This window comes from Dioscorea cayenensis, chromosome 14 (genome assembly GCF_009730915.1).
Source record: "Dioscorea cayenensis subsp. rotundata cultivar TDr96_F1 chromosome 14, TDr96_F1_v2_PseudoChromosome.rev07_lg8_w22 25.fasta, whole genome shotgun sequence".
Lineage (NCBI taxonomy): Eukaryota > Viridiplantae > Streptophyta > Magnoliopsida > Dioscoreales > Dioscoreaceae > Dioscorea > Dioscorea cayenensis.
This window is the reverse complement of record NC_052484.1, coordinates 15,523,560-15,542,796: the sequence shown is the minus strand read 5'-3', so window position 1 is coordinate 15,542,796 and position 19,237 is coordinate 15,523,560. Positions and strand designations below refer to the sequence as shown.

Below are 19,237 nucleotides of genomic sequence, written 5' to 3'. Positions count from 1 at the left end.
CAAGTTGAAAGTTTTTGCATCTCAATCTCATTTAATTAAAATAGAACTAAGATTGAACGATTAAGTATACTTATGTAAATTGAGGTTTTTTTTAATCAATTGGGTTATTATTTTATTCTTTTTAATGGTGGGTAAGTTACTAATGCTTTTTATTTTATTGTAAAATGATTTAATTCAAATAGGTGTATTTTATTCCTCTAAACTGCCATGATTGCTTCAAATCCTTCTAGTAAACTTTTGAATTAAATTCAATCTTAAAAAATATGCCAAGTTTAGTGGGAGATAAAGCAATATCTTAATGTTTGCCATCAAGTGTGCTGGTCTTGCATTCATTTCATCCTTGCAGTGAAAACAAAATTCTCATATCATTTCACAAAAGAATGCAAACAATAGAATATATTTAAATGTTTGTCGTAATACTTGATATGATAATTATGTTTATACTTGTTGCACTGAATAATATTGAATAATAAATAGAAATAATTACTGGAGTTTCATCATCTAAATAACTTCAAAATATAAGAACCTTTATCTTTATACTCAACAATGAACACAAAAACTCACAAATGAATGCATTGATGATAGAACCCATAAAATATAATTGTATATAAAATTCATCCTATTAAATCCAACACCATTATGTCTAATGGGACCTAAAGAGGTTAATTATAATTAGAAAATACAAAAGTACGTAAGAAAAGGATGTAACCCTACCAATTTATTATTCAACCACTACTGACCAACGGCAAAATAATCAAATCCCTTTGCACTAATGTTCTTCCATTATCAATTGGTTGAGTGTTTCTCACATCATATATATATATATATATATATATATATACACACACATATATGTATGTTAGTTTCGGATGGTAGGTATGTGATAATTTTTCTTCAATCTCACAAATAATGAAATCACATATATACAATCATGCAAGAAAGAAGAGACATACACAAGTTGGTTACTTAGTTTGGCACAACCTTGCCTACATCTAGCGGCCCGAGTTTGGAGAAAGTAATCCACTAAAAGAGGTAAAAAAATGAAAATTACAACACATTCTCTCACTCACACAATAGCAAAAAAAACCTCTCAAGATTGCCCGATGCCCACTTTCCTCAATCCACACTCCAGGGTCTCTCATGCGTGGCTCATCTTAGATCTTCAAATAGGGTATTTTCTAAAGATGCATCTACGTCCTAATAGATCTTCCTCTTTTAGACTTCTCCACGGTTTCCTAACTTGGATACCTTCCAAAGTTAGATATTGCAACACCAGTTGCAACCAGACTTGCAACATTGGCTATCTTGCTGAACCTGACTGAGTTCTAGCCCAGTTACAACCGAACTTGTGAGACCTTCAACCTTTATCAAGAGCTCATCCTACTTGCAACCGCTTCCTTCCTCACATCATTTCCGTAAACCCCTCTCCTGAGGGTTCCACCCACCAAGGCACAAACCCATCTCACCAAAGATGGTCACTAAAGATCTCCCAATCTTCTTTTCAAACTTGTTTCAAGTTTGGTCTTCATAAAAATCCACAAACTTGATCTTCATTCATTCAAATTTGGGTCTTCAATATATTGTTACTATACTTGATCTTCTCTTATCTAAGTTTAGCCTTGAATATCTTCAAGCATGATCTTTAATCATCCTTGCTTGGGTCTTCAAATCTTCAATCAAATCTCATCATATATGACTTGTATCCTTGAATAGCTCCTCCCATAATTAGCCTTTATACCAACTTATGCTCCATGCAATCTTCATGATAATCTTGCCAATCAATTAATTAATCATGTCTTTAGAAATAGACCTCTCATGAAAAGAGTTTACCAAAGATAGATTTATCATCTTAGATCTTACCGAAGATATATTAAATCATATCTAAGATAAAATTGCTCTTCAAGAAAGATCTTTTACCTTGATACTCATGCTAAAAATAGTATTTTCTTCTTATGGATTAGTGAGAATATTACCAAGATCTTCTAGCCTTTATATCTTCATGCGCCATGTCACCATGTGTTAGCCACATCATCATACTTGTCACCATTGTTTGCCACATCATCATGTGTTTTTGCTAAGTCACTTTATTTGCCACATCATTAATGCTTGTACCACATCAGCTTTCTTGTCACATAATGCCGTTGTTAAAAATATCTGTGAGATAGTTAATAGGTTTCAAGTTCAAGTTTTACTAGAGATACAGTGATAGTAATAGATCTTCAGTTGTGATTGTGAGTTTGTTGTTCAAACTTCATGTCATCGGGTGAAAGGTGCGTGGGCTGAAAGATCAATTTTTAGCTTTCGTATATTTTCTAATATATATAATGCTTGTTACTTTTATTAAAAATTATATTTATTGGAGTGATGACATAAGTGATAATACATGAGAGAGGGTTAAGTATTTGGATTTAATATATATATATATATATATATATAAAGTAGATAAAGTATTTGGATTTTAATGATGCACGATAAAAAATTTAGTATTTTTGCATGACTCGACTGGTTGTGTATTTTGATGTATGGTAGCAATGATTTGAGCTCAAACCAAGCTTGAGTTGTGTAACTCGAGCTCGAATGAGAACGAGCCGAGCTTGAATTATCTTGATTTACTCATGCCTCCCAAGCATTTACAGCCCAAGCTCTATTTACGTAACAGAACTCTATCTTCACTAATATTTAATTTATTGAGGGTAAATTGTTTCTCCTTTCACTTATAAATAAATTTTTTGTTGAGATATTTTCAATTTTTGGGTGATCAACTTCTAATTATAACCTCATTTGAAATTTTGAGAGCTCAACCAAAAAAAAAAATTAAATAGATCTCACTATTTTTTTATATATTATTTAGTGTAATTTAAATATTTTTTAAGAGGGTTATATTTTGTATTTCCATTATAGCTAGGTTTCCGGTTATTTTTGTATCAGTTTTCTTTAAAAAAAAAATATTCTCTTTATAGACGTAAATCACCAAACCACATAAATTTTTATGTGTACTTGATATTCTTCATTTTTAATCTTTTGATTGTTGCAGAACACTTATGATATTTAACAACTTTGCACGAAAACCACTCCTTTTGTTCCTTTATCATATCTCTTTAATATTGTTCTTCTTTGCAATACCTCTCCGACTAATTAAACATTATTCTTTTCTTCAACTTTTGCTCCATCAAACGTAGATATTTTATTTTATGTTTTAGTTTAATATATATATATATATATATATATATATATATATATATATATATATATATATATATATATATATATTACTTTATCTTTTGACAAACCGGTTTTTTTAGTTTCAACTTTCGTCAATGTCATAATATCCATCTAAGCAAAAGTAAGTTAAAAATAATAATATATGAAACTAATTGCCATTACTTAAATCACTTGTTGCATCACACCTCCAATTAATCATGCAAGCAACACTACGAGTAGGCCACAACTTTCTGTTAAATACACTTCTATTCAAATTGGTAAGTGATCAATTACAACAATTATTTTTCAGTCACTTAAACATTCTCATAATTAGAGTTATAATTTATTAAACTAAATTCTAATTTAACCACTTAATTAATTGTGAACTTTGATTTGATCCATAGGTATCATAGAGCTCAAAACATATGGCTATCTTGATGCAACCAACCTTTGTTAAACCACAACATCATCATACATGGCTATGTACTTCACTGAACCATCAACAATTCTAAAATCAACCACTTGTTTTGATTTTCCCTCCCATAATTTCTCTCACTTACCATGCTTTTCTTTTATCTCATGCTTTAATGTATTTCATCCATCATCGTTTTAAATTAGTGCATAGCTAATTATAAATACTCATGGTATATGTTAAATTTTGCATCTACCAATGCCAAATTTACCTAGTCATGGCTAGAAATGTTGGTTCTCAAGAGGGTACCATAACTATCTTATCCCTAGTTCTTTCTTTAAAAATAAAATAAAATTATAAAAAAAAACAAATCAACCTTACCCATTGCTTTAATTGGCTTCTTTTTTCACTAACTTCCTATTGAAGGGTTAGGACATATCATCACCGGCGTAAGGTCTAGGGCTTGACTCTTTCTCAAAGCATGGTTGAGTGTTAGGTGGATGTGTGAGTGGTGGTTATTTGTTCATATTGTCAAAATAATAATAATAATAATAATAATAATAATAATAATAATAATAATAAAGAAAAATTATTTATTTGCCCTTGCAACTTTTCAAATATCCTCTACAGCCCCTCTGATATTTCAATATCCTCTACAGTCCCTCATTTTTCTGTTTACTTCTTTTTCAATCCCTACAGCTTACCCCGTCAATTTTATCTAAAAATCCAATTTGGCCCCGCTTACAAAATATGCTTTCTGTTTGTTAAGTATATTTTGTGTTTAACATTGCGTGTTTATGTGTAACAACATAAGTTTTCACTTAATATGTTACTTTTTCGTTTAATATTTGTTTTTTATGTTTAATATTTTAGTTTTTTGTACAATATTATGTGTTCTCTTTTAAAGAAGCTAAGGGGCATTTCGGTCAACGTCAGCTCCGTTTCTAACAAAGGGACTGAAAAATAAACTATCATAAAAAAGAAAGATTTTTTGGGAATACACAAATACCCAATGATTTTTTGATCAAATAAGAAACTTGGATGGATAATATGAACAATTTCTATAATAATAATAATAATAATAATAATAATAATAATAATAATGAAAAGGGTCGAGGTATATGCTTTAGTGATAATTTCTTACCATCCGGCTTAATTTCTACACTATCATGTTCCACGAATATATATATTTATTTATTTTTGTTAGATAAGCAAGGATCAATTAAATATTTTAGTTTATTTTTTATGATTTCTTTGAAATTATGCAAGCCGACTAATCTCTATAGAAAAGACTAAGAATAGTTAACCATTGGATAGCCCAATGGTATGACACAATAGTGTGTAGGTGGAGGGCAAGGGCTCGAATTTATTTCCCAGCAGTACTGTTCTTATGATGTTTTGACTTTTTCATATGTTTGTTGACTCGAACTTGTGTTCGAGCCTGTTTGTTTTTGCCTTGGTCGTTTAGACTGAGCTACAGGTTGGGCCGCGTACCCATGCCTGTTGGCAGCAATTCGGCCGCCTGCAGGGCGCGCCAGATGAGCCCCTGTAAGCTGCGTGTGCCAGTAGTGCGTGCGGTCTTACGGGATGCGTGTGCCTGCAGCACCCCTAGCAAGGCACACCCTGATTAGTTTTAAGGCATTTTTGGCCTTCTTTTGTTGGTGTCTTCCTTTCTCTCTCTCTTTGGTTTTCTCTTCCTCCAGCCCTTTCTCCTCTTCCTTGAGCTATCTTTGGAGCAAGAAGAGAGATTGTTAGCCCATGTTCTTCCAACCTTGAAGCCCAATATCCATCCATCTTGATCCTTGAAATCTTGAGGTAAATCTCTCCTCTTCCTTCTCTCCGTTGTGTTTATTGGATGAATGATGTAGGGGTTGGTATGAGACTTAATCTTTGTTGTTCTTCTTATTTATTGCTGTCCGATCTCGAGAGTATGATTTGCATCTCTATGTTTAATTTCCTTGTGTAATTGTATCCATGAACCATTGCTTGCTAGGGTTCTTGGTCATTGTAGCTTGGTCACTGTAGCATTGTTATAGCACCAGTAGAATTTGGGTGTTTCTTTGGATTCTTTGGTTTAGAGTGAAGCTCAAACCTTTAAGAATTTATTGAAAACCTTGAAACCTAGTTTTGAGCCAACCTTAGGATCGATTTAGGGTTGCATGGAATTCATAACCTAGGGTTTCATTCTTGTCTTTTTTGTTTAATTCTTGGTTGTTCCTTGTGTGTGCATTTGGTTAGTTAGGTGGTGAGTGTTCGTTGCAAGGCAAGGAGCCAGCGGAGGAGTAGCTACTTGTGATTTTCTCGCCTAAGTTGTGAGTGGGGTTTTGTGATTGCATGATTTTATTAGAATAATACTTGCAAATCTTTCTTGTTTCATTTGTGAGGTTTCCATGCTTTTATCATTATGAAATGATGTTTTGATAAGTTTGGAAATAACTTTCTATACTATTGAATTATGAGCAAGAGTCCTGATATTTATTGCAAATGTTTATGGTTATATTGATATATTAAGTTTGAAATGAAGTGTGATATCTTATACCCATACTATACTTGTGACATTGATCTATGTGGAAATGATACTCATTCTAGGCATGTGGACATTTTAATATGTTTGAAACTTGAATCCACTGAGTAATATCGGGATACTTGATGTTGTTAACCTTTTATGGTTATGTGGGCTTCAGCCTTGTTTTATATTTATGTTTTGATGGTGATGGTGTTGCAACCTACCAGCTGCAGTAAGGGGTTCTCGCCTTTAGAGGTGGTGTGGAGGATCCGTTTTCTTGTCCTCTTTAGGTTGCGCGTAGAACCTTGATTTGGATGATACATCGGGAGCCGGGAGTCACCATATGGAACCAGTGGGTTGATGTCAAGGACATGAGAGCCTTGATGGCTCTGAACTTAGCTGCAGTTATGACTATAGTTTAGAGGGTTTTGTAGACCATTAATCGATTTACCGAGATGAATCATGATATTTGAAAATTCATGTGTCTTATGTGGAACACCTCTTGCTTTGATCTCTGGTTTTAAACATTGAAAAGAATAAGAGTTTTGATGACCATTCTATGTTGAGATGTTTTAAAAATTTTATTATTCTTGAGGATGATTTCCACACGTGAAACTCTTATGCTAATCAAATGAATTATGTTTGATGGTTATGGATTTCAGCAACATATATATGATGTGAAAAATGTTATATCATTCAAAGTTATATGTATTTTTTTAAAAGTGTGGTCGTTGACATTTCTTCAACTTGTTTGATATTCTTTTAGAATTGTACTAACCCACTCACTCAGTGACTTAGTTTATTCACCCTCTCTCTTTCTTCTAGGCTTTGGCAGCCAGTAGCCTGGTGGCGAGGCAAAGTGCTGGGCACTCACTTACTTCCTGTCTTTCTTATTCTAGTATTATGCATGGTTGTTTTTTTTAGCATGAACATGTTGTATAAGGACATGATCCACTAGTGTGTTTGAACTCTGTATACTTGGTTTGTTTGCTTGTCTAGTTTCTTGGAAATTTTATTGCATTTGAGACGAGCATTTTTATTGAACTCTTATATTAGGTTATCATATTGTTGCTTCTCCTGTGTATCTAGGTATATATTTCTCATTTTGTATGTTCTGTTCAGTGTTGCTTATTCCAAAGATTTTGTTAGCCTTGCGACAACTTGAGGGTTGAGTGGTGTAGGTATCCCTCCTTAGGTTGTCGCAATGGTTGTTATGCATCTAGCCAGCGGGTCGGGGCGTGACAGTTAATTCTTGACCTGTTCATGCGCGATACACTCTAAGACAATACTATTCATAAGCTAGGGTGTGGGCCCCTTGAGGGAGAAACAATGGTTTCACCCCTTTAGGGTTGTAGGGAAGGAGAATTTTTTAGGAGGTCTGTAAGCCATCATAAGTAGTGCACCTCTGTAGCTGTCTATCTCTTTGACAATCCCTTAAATGGGGCACTTGTCGCCTATTAGTAAAAAAAAAGGACTAAAAATACTTTCTATGTTAAATGAATTTTTAAAAATAAAAAACTTGATTCTCTCAATTAAAATGAGAAAAATGACGTTTGAAAGGTTGTTCTTTCGTCTGACTTAACCCAATATTTTTATAGACTGGAACGAGATTTTATTGTTGCTAAAGTTTACCCTTGCTAACCAACTTCTCATGAGGCTAGTTTAAACAAGTTATGAAACTATAATATATAGAAGTTATTCTAAGTTCACCTATATTATCCAATAAGGATTTTTTTTCCTAAAACTAATAAGCACTGTTAGTCAAAAAAACATATATATATATATATATATATATATATATATATATATATATGTGTGTGTGTGTGTGTGGATGTGCATCAGTTACGATGATTCATAGATTTTATGAATATAAATCCTCCCCGTCATACAACCTTGGAGGGGAGGGAAGGAAAAGTGCTCCTCACATAGATCTCTTATAGGGGACTTGTGTATTGAGAGCTGAGGGGCTCAAACTAAGGACCATTCACTCATAAGACATTGTGAGAACCGCTATGCTATATCCCGGTTCCTAAAAAAATGGCCAAGTAGATAAGCCACTATTTATGCTTTAAGCGGGATGTAAACACTCAACCTCTCATATAAAATTTTCAATCTTTGACGGTTGCGCTATGTTATTTTTTGTTTAGCCAACAAGTAAAATTTTTACTAGAAAACCCAAAAGAACAAATAGTTTTCGTAGGCCTCATAAAAGATGGGAGAGTTTGAAGAAATGTTACACGATGGTAAATAATACAAGTTACTTGTGTCTCACATTCTCTAAATATATAGTTGGCTCAAATTCTTGATTGTGATCATCCCTAGTTCATTATGTTTGGTTAGGATCTGGGGTTGATGTGGAAGTTCTAAATTTTTTGGGGAGAACTTTTATACAGAGTAGATCAAACTTTGGCTTCACTAGTGCTAATTAACATAATATTTTTAATGACAAAATTTACATTTTTTAATAAAATAATAGTTGTCTAATGTTAATAATTGTTTAATAATTATCAAATAATTCAATTTTATAAAAAGAGGTCATGAGAGGGTAACTTTTGGGCATTTATGAATTTTTTTAATAAGTTCATGAATCTGAAAAATCATAAATATGCTTAGTAAGATTGGGATTGAAGTGGTAGATGAGATTATAATCTCCCATAAATCATGTGCTAAATATATCTCATAAAAACAATTTTCAAGATGAAGAGTTCGTGTACCTCCATTCTACTCCGCTCCATACAGATTGGGGGTGCAGGATAACACCCCCGCAATACGTTACAAGGGTAATTTTATAATTTACAATGATTAGGGTTTTATCTATAAATTCATATAACTTTAATTAATTATTCAATTAATAAAAAAAAATATAGCTGCTCCACTCCTAAGGAGACAGCCACATCACCGACCCTTGCAAATTCCGTGTATTTGCATTGTCTTCTTACTCTTTTAATTTTTTTTTTCCGATTCTCTATTATTGTTAACTATTATTTTATACCTCAAAATGGATGGATACTTGAAAAAAAAAATTATTTTAATTTAAATACATTTTGCTCAAGTAGATAATGAATGCAAGAAATTTTTACCATTGTAACAATAGATTTAAAAATTAAAATTTCATATAGTAAAATTTGAAAGACAAGATAGAAAGAATTGGGACATACAATTTTAAATTATTTTTAATTGCTATATTTGTCTTTTCTCTCAAGTGCTAGAAACTTTCTTCCTATTACACATAAGCTCACATGAGCAACATGAGCATGTAGACCTTTGGACTTGGTCTTTATTCCTTGCAATATAAGTTTTCAAAAAGTGATTAATTAGCCACCAACATTAAAGTTTTCTTAGACATAATGAAAGACAAACTCGTCCCCTCCAAAATAAAGTCTAAACTTATTGGGTCCCATAAGCTGGTTCTTTCTCTCTTTTTCTTTCTAAAGTCGTATTCATTCATTAACTCTCAAAGAGAAAAGGAAAAAAATAATGAGTTTGTTTTTTTTTGTACGATTCCATTTAAGGGATGTTATGGAGATTGTTCAGTTGAAATTGGTTTATTGATAATCTCTCAACTGATTAGTATTGAGGTTTTTTTTTATAAAGTGTTCACTTTGAGAATGATCTAAATTCGAATCCCAAAATACATGTATACTGAAGTATAAATATATTAAAAATATTAATTTCACTTCTTTATTTTTTTTAAGTAAAAGGAGATTGTCGCCTATTTGTTTTGTATTAGCAATATGATTTAATTAAGAGTTGCATGATTGAGGGAAAGAATGGACTCTTATTAGATTATTAGAGTTGTTAACTTAATGAAAAGGAAAATGGCAGGGACATAAGTTACAAAGATAAGGAACAAATCCCTTAAAATGATGCCTCAATTAAAGGAATGGCCTACACGTTAGTGTCCTGTGTATGATGCATAAACTTTATGTCTATAAAGTGTGCTAGAAATTATGGCTTGGCCCATTGAGTTTAATTTAATTGTAACTTAAAATGAGTCATTTAATGATTTTTTTTAAGAATTGTTTATCACATTTACTGAAGTTCATTAAAAATTTTAAATTGTTCCAGTAAATATGAAAAATCACATCATCTTGTAGATATGAAAATTTACATAATAATAATAATAATAATAATAATAATAATACAATTAAATGTTACCAGTTTGATCAAATATCGACTCAAACCAAAACATTTAGTGATAACAATATATGTATATATGTATTAGACCTACTAAGAATTGGGATATATTACTATAAAAAATATGTTGAAATTTGTTAATGTTGTAGGAGTAATTTGATGATTGGTTCGAAATATCTTCAATTTGATACTTAAGCTACTTTGGAAAGTAACAAAATGATCTTTATTTCTTTTTGACAAGACTATAAACATTATCCAAAGGTAGAAGAAGCTAATTTTAAGCATTGTGGCAAGAAAATATCTCACACACAAATATATATATATATATATATATATATATATATATATATATATATATATATATATATATATATATATATATATATATATATGGAGTTAAAAATTTTGGTACTTTTTTACAAACAATTTAGCCAAATGTCATAACTCAAACCACAAGCTCCGAATTGATAAAAAGACAAACCATAATGTACTTTAACCAAATTTTTCTTATATATGTTGATATAGAATTATAAATAATTTGGTCACTCCCTAATTTTTCAATATAACTTGTCGCTCTCATTTTTATTTTATTTTATTTATCAACTTTATAACAACTTTTGACATTTTAAGTTGAGTTAAAATGATTTTTTTTTTCTGAGTTAGTTTTGAATTTTATGAGCTTACATGATGTAATTGTATTATTTAAACCAATCTAAACTTACTTTAGGTTTTTTTTTTTTAATTTTTTTGATATGTTAAAATTTTAGGATATATTTAGGATTTTTGTGTGTTTCTATATAAGTTAGAGAAAGTTTGGTTTGTCCTATGTCTGAGTAATTTTAAAAGAATTTTCAGATTGATTAATAAAGTAAAATCCGTGTATTCTCATTCAAAGTCTGATATGCCACTTTTTTTTTCAATAAAATAAACTATACGAAGTCTCTTTCTAATTCTTACATACAATTTTTTTCTTTGTTCTTTTTAATTTTCATTGCTTGTGACCCTTTTCCAATAATTTTAAATCCTTTCATCATATATATATATATATATATATACAGTCTATGTGCATATAAATATTATATATATTTATCCCTCCCTTCCAATTCTTCAAGAAGGTGCAAATTCTTTGAGAGGTTGCTAGGAAGAATCAGGATGAAAACTTAGTCAAGTTTGGCACCATTATAGCAACTCTAGAACTACAAAAATCCCATTCCTTATTTCCTAAGATCTTCTAGACCATATTTCATGCTAAGACACCCATTTTCCTTCTTTATCAAAAGAGCCATTCTCCTTTGAATGGTCTCCCCCCCATCACCCCACCAAGTCAACCACTCTCCATAACTCTCCCAAATCTCTACTCCTATAAACAACACTCCTTTCTCCTTTTCCTTTGCTCAACCCTTACATCTAAAACCACCTTCCAAAACTACTCCCAATTATTATTAATAACTCTCTCTTATCTCTTCTAACTCTCTCTGTACTTCTCCTCCTCCTCCTCCTTCTCATTCATAACAAAATCATGATCAAAAGTAGCTCAGAGCCATCACTATGGTTTCCGGGGAAGAAAATTGAAGGAGTAGCAATCAAACCAATGACTGTTAGAGCAGCCGAGATCGCGAAAAGCCGAGAAGAGCTTCTCGGCCTTCTTCACGACTTACCGGAATCCGAATACGAGCTTTCCCTCACTGACTTAGTTCAAAAAGAGACTCAAGATGATGGTGCAACAACCCCTAAGGACATGATCAAAACTTTAATAGAAGAAGATGGTTTTGGTGCTTCACTAGTTAAGGAGAGAAAGAAGAGAAGAAGTAGTGCTAGTAGTAGAGGAAGTAGTAGTGAAGGAGTCTTACTTAATGTTTACATGCCTATTTCTTTAACTCGCAGCCTTACTACTAATTCAGCTCAACGTTCACATATTTCTAAAGCTCCTTCAATTGATTGTTCTAAAAGGTATGTAATTATTTGTATTATTTTTGGGATAATGTTTCTACAAATGTTACATGCCCATGCTACACAAGTTCTTTAATTAGTAGATTAGGATTTTCTCTATCTTTTATTTTTTTTTAATTATGGACACCCAACCTCTAAATGGGGAGGAGAATGAAATGCTACTACCTAATATGGTAATAGTTTAGGTTTTTCTTTTTTCCTTTTTTTCTTAAAATTTTTCTTCATTATTTGTGAAAAATAGCGAAATTATTTGCCATTTTTTTTTTTCAGTTTTGTTTAATTTGCTATATTAGGAACAACTTTTAATGTTTTAATTTGGGTTAAAATGATTTTAATGCATATCTATATATATAGATATATAATTAATTTTGATAAATAAATTAATAATTTTTTTTTGGAAAAGATATTTTAAGATCACCTAAAACATAAAAAATTTTGTCAAAACCTTCAATAAAGTAAAATTAAAAAAAGAGAGAGTGACAAGAAACATTTAAAAACCAAATGGTGGCAAGGTAAAAGAGAAAAAATTTATTTATTTATTTGTTTCATTTCAGGGACAGAGAAACTCCAAGACTGGGATGTTGGTCAGCAATTTGGGTCAAAGGAAGAGGAAAAAGAAGAACAGAAGGGTTGGAATTGAAGGCTAGTGTGAAGATCTAAATTTAAATGCTCTTTAACTACTTGGGTTGTTTATTCATTTTGTGTAGAAATAAATCTTGAAATATTGGAGTGATGCTTGTATTTGTGCATCCTTCTTACTTTGTGTATTTGAATTAATTAAATTAGATTTATATGTTAGATGAGTTCCATTTCTTAGACTCTTATATTTTTTTAATGGATTTTCTAAATTCCTTTATATTTTGTTTGTTTGTTTGTCGATAAATCGGCGACAAACACCTTTTTTTATTTTTGCGATTGGTCTCGATCGGTTTCAACTCGAGACCTCCCAAACACAAACAAGGTAGGAAACCACTAGGCTATGCCTTGGTTCCTTATATTTTGTTTGTTCCCTTCTAGTTTTGAAAATATATTTTAAACTAAAAAGAAATCTTTGCATTGTTACGTTTCTATATTAAAGTGAAGTATAGTGCTTAGTAATTTAATGCCTATTGGTGTTCCAAAATTACCTTCATTTATATAATTCAACAAATTGATAAAGATATTCACAAAATCAAGATTTTTTTTGGATATTTAGTTTGGTTTTATTTACAAAATTAATATATGTGGATATGTTTTATGACTATTGGTGTTCCAAAAGTACCTTCATTTATATAATTCAACAAATTGATAAAGATATTCACAAAATCAAGATTTTTTTTGGATATTTAGTTTGGTTTTATTTATAAATTAAGTATATGTGGATATGTTTTATAAGTATTGATGTGACTGGACTTTTCATAGTGGCAGTAACTCCACTAAAAAAATGTTTCATAGAGATTTTTATTGTTAAGAGTTCAAAATATGTCGAATATAATGGTGCTAAAAAAAACATCTCTGGCTATGAAAACGGGTTTGTAGCCAAATTCCTACATCCATTGGGTGAGCATATATGAGCTCGACAATCAATTTTAAGTGTACATGTCTTTGATATGTGGCTTGTTTTTTTGGGGGAAAAAAATATATTGATGTAATAAATATTATAATTTTTTCCTTTCTAAATTTAGAAGTATTTTTTTTTTATAAATTAAGTAATTTATTAGTGGAAAGCAAAAGTGAATCCAAACCGCCATTCTCCTCTTCAACTCGGAAGGAGTGAAAATTGAAAAATCAAAGAACATATCCTTGTGCATGAAAAATAGAAATTTTGCAAATGGATTCATGTTTTGAAAAGATTAGTTAGAAACACTAGTGTATTTTCCTAGATGCTCTCTATTCCTAAAAGTAAGCTACTGGAACCTGCTTTTCCATTTCAACAGATTGACAAGCATATTCATTGAATTATGAAGCTTCAACTTGACTAGGATTTGTGTTTGAATTTATTGGAATTGGAAGTTTCTTGGTGCAAGAGAAATCATGCCATATGTACTTGCACAGTCAAAACAAGAGCTTTAAAAAAATAAGAAAGTTAGAATCATGCTTAAATACTCAATGAATAAAAAAAAACGAGAGGAAGCAATTCCATCATGGACTTTCAAGAGTTTGATGCATCCAGACCCAAAGTTAGAGCTAGGCTGGACCCAAAAATAAACTCAGGTATAAAATAAAATTCCTTATCTTTTACAAAAATAGTCTCACATTGGAAATTAGACAAAAAGTTCATATGCTCAATATGCCCTTGGCCTTGCCCACTTGAATAAGTTATTTTTTTAGGTCCATGTTGGACTGTGTTATCTATGGTCAAATGTTGGAAGTGGGTTGGACCTAGATTCCTTTGCAATGGCCAAAGGCAAGTAAGAAATCTTGTTTATTTTGCAAGGATAGTCCTACATTGGAAAAAAGAAATTGGATGACCACTTCCTAGTTTTTTTGAATTAACATCATCCTAAGTCATCAGTTCTCTCTTTTACTGTAAAACCTATCAACCACAAACTTCTTCATTGTCTCTCATCTCCTATTCACTCCTTGCATTCTTAGGTTAACAATTAAGTAACTGTTTGTAGAGACGTGCTAGGCGAAGAGGTTCCATAGCTATGTTAAATATACCTGACAACTGAAAGAACATTGGCAACCCTTGCAAGAAGGAGACCAAATTGATTTGAGGGCATTATTTAACACACCTAATCCCAAGCTTGAATGTTCTTACTTGTATTTATAATTTTAATTAAATTAATTGTATGCTATAATTAAAACTTATATTTCAACATGCTAACTCGGATTCATTTTTTGATTATGCATACTTGTATCACTGGGAGTAATAATCCTAGCTCACTACTTTGCTACCTAGGAACAAACCATTAGGTTGTAAGTGGATTTTTAAGAATAAGGGTCCGTTTGGATCACAGAATGGTAATGGTAATGGGAATGAGAATGAAAAAGTTGTTTGGTTGAAAAGAATAAATATTGAAAATGAAAAAAGTGGGATAAAGAATTGTATGTAAATTACTTGAATGCCGTCAACCAAAACAATAATAATATTTTATATATAAAATGACTACATATAAATAAATATTAATGTCTTCTAATTGTGGTAATTAATTATTTAAAATAAATAATTTCTTTTTATCATTATCCACTTTAATTATTAGAATTAATTATTTTACATAATTATTATTGTTGAAATTATTTTAATGTTGTATATGAATATTTAAAATTAATATTTCATTTTAACCAAGTTTATTTTCACAACTATTGCTCATATGAAATTATTAATATAATTAAATATTTTATATGTAATAGATAGGAGAATGGATGATAAAGCAAGAAGGGCAAAATTGACAAACCCCACCTCAATCCAAGTATTACCCCCATTTTTCAAGATAATGGCAAAAGCTTCAACAAGGACATCACATGTCCTTCTCCTTGGGATTCTGTCAATAGTTGGAGCTACCCAAACATAAGTTTGAATGGGTGGGGGTAATGAAGCCCACCCATACCTAGGGCTTCATTACCCCCATCCAAACATACCCTAAGTTGAGATTTGATGGATCCATAGAAAAGTTTTAGATTAATTGTGAAAGAGTTTAAACATAAGGAAATATTGGATTATTTTGACACCTATTCCCATGTTGCTCATAACATCAATATTAGGATTTTGATTCTCTTGCTTCTGCATTTTCTCTTGAACACCATCAAATAGATATAAAAACTACTTTTCTAAATGGTGATCTAGTGGAAGAAATTTCCATAGAATAAACTAAAGGTTTTATTGTTGCTCGACAAAAGCATAAAGTTTGCAAAATTATAAAGTCTTTATAGATTTAAGAAAACCTATTTGACCCACAGTCAACCATGTCAAACCTAGTCAAACCCGGCAAACCGGCTTGTTTGACTAAAACCGGGCAGACCGTGGTTGTCACGCCTCAACCTGCAGGTCCCGGCTTTACCGACACTATCGCCCCGAGGACCCGAGGGTGAGGCAAGGGCCGCCCTAACCTTGGATCACCATAATAACTAACTTGTGACCTAGTATGAGTTTGATAACAAGAATAATAGAGAATAATCATACAAGGAAACATGCACACCCCTGAACAACACGTGGACAAGCAGGAATAACAACAATAATGTCTATAAGGAAACCAGCACAACAAACCAGGGTACACCCCTGGACAATACCTAGACAAGCAAGAATAATGATAACAAGGTCTACAATAATACAAGCCAAAGGTATACACAAATACCCGGCGATCAACATAAACAGAAAACACACAAACCAAACACACTCCCAAAATACAAGAGAGCACAGAACAAGTGGTTCTGTCCTATATGCACATATATAAAAGAGGTGTACATACACAAAAAGAAATCCAAACAAAAGTCTGGTGCAGACTTTAGCCCAACCAGCCCACCACACTACTACTAAGCCCTATCACCTGGAAAGGGAGGGAGATGGGTGAGTAACTATGTTACTCAGTGAGAAGAATTGCATGGACTACATGTCGTATACACATACAAGATATGCGATGCAAATCCACAGTTTATATAAATATGAAATATGAAATACAGAATTTACAACATCTCATTAACTGTGCTCGTACTAGAAGCATAACATATCCAAATGGTACGAAACACATACCTAACATATAGTCGTTCTTGCCGAGTATATATAAAATACAGAATACAGAATATGAATTACAGGGTTTATAATATTCCAATATCCGTGCTCGTACTAGAATCATATCAAGTTGTTGAATAATGTGGCATATTCAACTGGTACAAAATACATATAACAACTTATACTTATTATCTCACAAGCTATATACAATACAGAATATGAAATACGAAATATGAGTAGTGTTTAGGAAACAATAACCACAAGTAAACATCCGTATTTAGAATACAGTGTATGAAATACATATAACAACATATACTCATTATCGCACAGGCTATACAAGATATGGAATACAGAAAATGACATAAGGACAGTGCTTAGGAAACAATAACCACAAGTAAACATGGTATAATCACCAAAATAGTCCCTGTACTTTTCTCTCTCTTTCCTTTTGGTCCATCTACTCAGAAATGCTCCCGACTAGTCCCTCTACTTTTGAAAATGTGCCCACTTAGTTAAAAATGCCCCCAACCAGTCCCTCTACTTTTAAAAATGTGTCCACTTAGAGGGACTAAGTGGGCACATTTCTAAAAGTAGAGGGACTGGTTGGGGGCATTTTTAACTAAGTGGGCACATTTTCAAAAGTAGAGGGACTAGTCGGGAGCATTTCTGAGTAGAGGGACCAAAAGGGAAGAGAGAGAAAAGTACAGGGACCAACTAGGGTATTATACCAGTAAACATCTATATTCAGAATAGAATATAATAATCAAATTCCAAATGAATATGGAAAACATGTATCAGTCCACAACCTTGTTCCTGTAACAGAGTAGTTTATTAGAGTAAAATTGAGAACAAGTAACCGGCCATAAAACCTTACATCCTTAGCCGTGGCTGTGGCTAAGTCCGAAACCATTGAAGGTCATGCCTTCCAGCATTGGCCACTAAGACTTCGTGTTATGACCCCGGGCTCTCAATCAACAACACCAAGACCGGGATCTCTACGCAGCTCCGTATGGCTAAAACAATAGGGTATAGGTTGCCACGCCCCTCTATAGGTGGTCCGTGGGCCCGCCTTACCGGTGAGTAGTCAGGGCCGCAACCTGATGTCACCAACAAAACCAACGCACCGACTTTACAACCCGAATGCTTATGACTAGTGCACTACTTGCAGGCGAAAGCCGTTAGATGTCTGAAGATGAAAACAATAACATGTCTTATGGTTGAAATCCATATACCACTCGTAAGTGAATAGAATAATCCGCCCGAAGGCTATACACAATATAGCCAAATTGGTTTTTCAAAGATACAACGAAATCATATCAACATATAGCTTGAAGGCGAAAACCAATAACCAATTTGAAGGTTCAAAAAATATAAACACTTGTTGGCTCATAGGCTATAAATCAAAATAAAAATTCATTTCTGAAGATAAAACATATCGTTTTATGCACATTTTTGAGAAAACCTTCAGAAAATCCAATTCATAGCAATAGGTAGTTTTCCAAAACCTATCCATCAAGGAAAATACCAAAAAGAAAACCAATATTCATAACACAAGATTTTCCATAAGATATTCGTATAAGAAACATGTATAAAACAAGTAAACCATGCATATCAACTGTCCCAATCACAAATATAGATGACCACAAGTCCAACGCTACCCCTCTGCTGGTTCCTTGCCCTTTCCTGGGGTCTCACCTCCTAGGAATGGTTAAACTAACAACCAAATAGAAGTTAAAGGCATTCAAAAGCAATAAAAATTAGAACATGAACCTTTGTATTCCATAAAACCCCTAGGGTTTGCACATCGACCCCTAATTGAACCCAGATAAACCCGCGAGCTAACCTCACTCATCTATTCCCCACAGGGGTAGATAGAGCTAAGGGATTTTCCAAGAACCCTTGGCCCTATACAAGCCCTAATTATACCAACGAAGAGTCGACTTCGAATTTTCACAGAAATAGAGACGAAATAACAAGGAATTCAAGTCCCTTGTTACTCCTAACCTCGTATATGGCTAACATTTTCAGGAAATTTCTCGATTTAATTTGAGAAATCCAAATCCAAAGATCAGATTAGGCTTACCCTCAAACTTGAAAAAACAAGTTCCAATCGTTGATTCTGTCCTAATGAAATGGCAGATCGACGTCTAAAACCCTTCTCCTAGCCCCCATGATGAAAATGGTGAAGAAATTTAAAAGAGCACTGGTCGATAATCGAAGAAGACCTAGAAGAAAACGAAAAGAAATAAAAAAAGAAATGAAATGCTAAAGGATATATATATATATATAATATACTAGCCGGGCGGCCTGTGCTTATGCTACGGGTATATGTAAATATATAAATAGTTAGTTTTGTAAATATCTAAATAATTGTTTTTTA

The 19,237-nt window shown here is 32.4% G+C and overlaps 1 protein-coding gene and 1 long non-coding RNA gene across 2 annotated transcripts; both read left to right on the top strand.

The window, feature by feature from the left end:
* Positions 1-994: 994 nt before the first annotated feature.
* LOC120275181 lies at positions 995-7,044 on the top strand. Its single transcript, XR_005541077.1, has 3 exons — positions 995-1,032; positions 5,856-5,925; positions 6,945-7,044. It is a non-coding gene; the product is annotated as an uncharacterized LOC120275181 (long non-coding RNA).
* A 4,532-nt stretch (positions 7,045-11,576) lies between these two features.
* LOC120275989 lies at positions 11,577-13,052 on the top strand. Its single transcript, XM_039282728.1, has 2 exons — positions 11,577-12,206; positions 12,761-13,052. The coding sequence occupies exons 1-2, from the start codon at positions 11,776-11,778 to the stop codon at positions 12,864-12,866; spliced, it is 537 nt and encodes a 178-aa protein (XP_039138662.1). The 5' UTR covers positions 11,577-11,775; the 3' UTR covers positions 12,867-13,052.
* Positions 13,053-19,237: the final 6,185 nt, after the last annotated feature.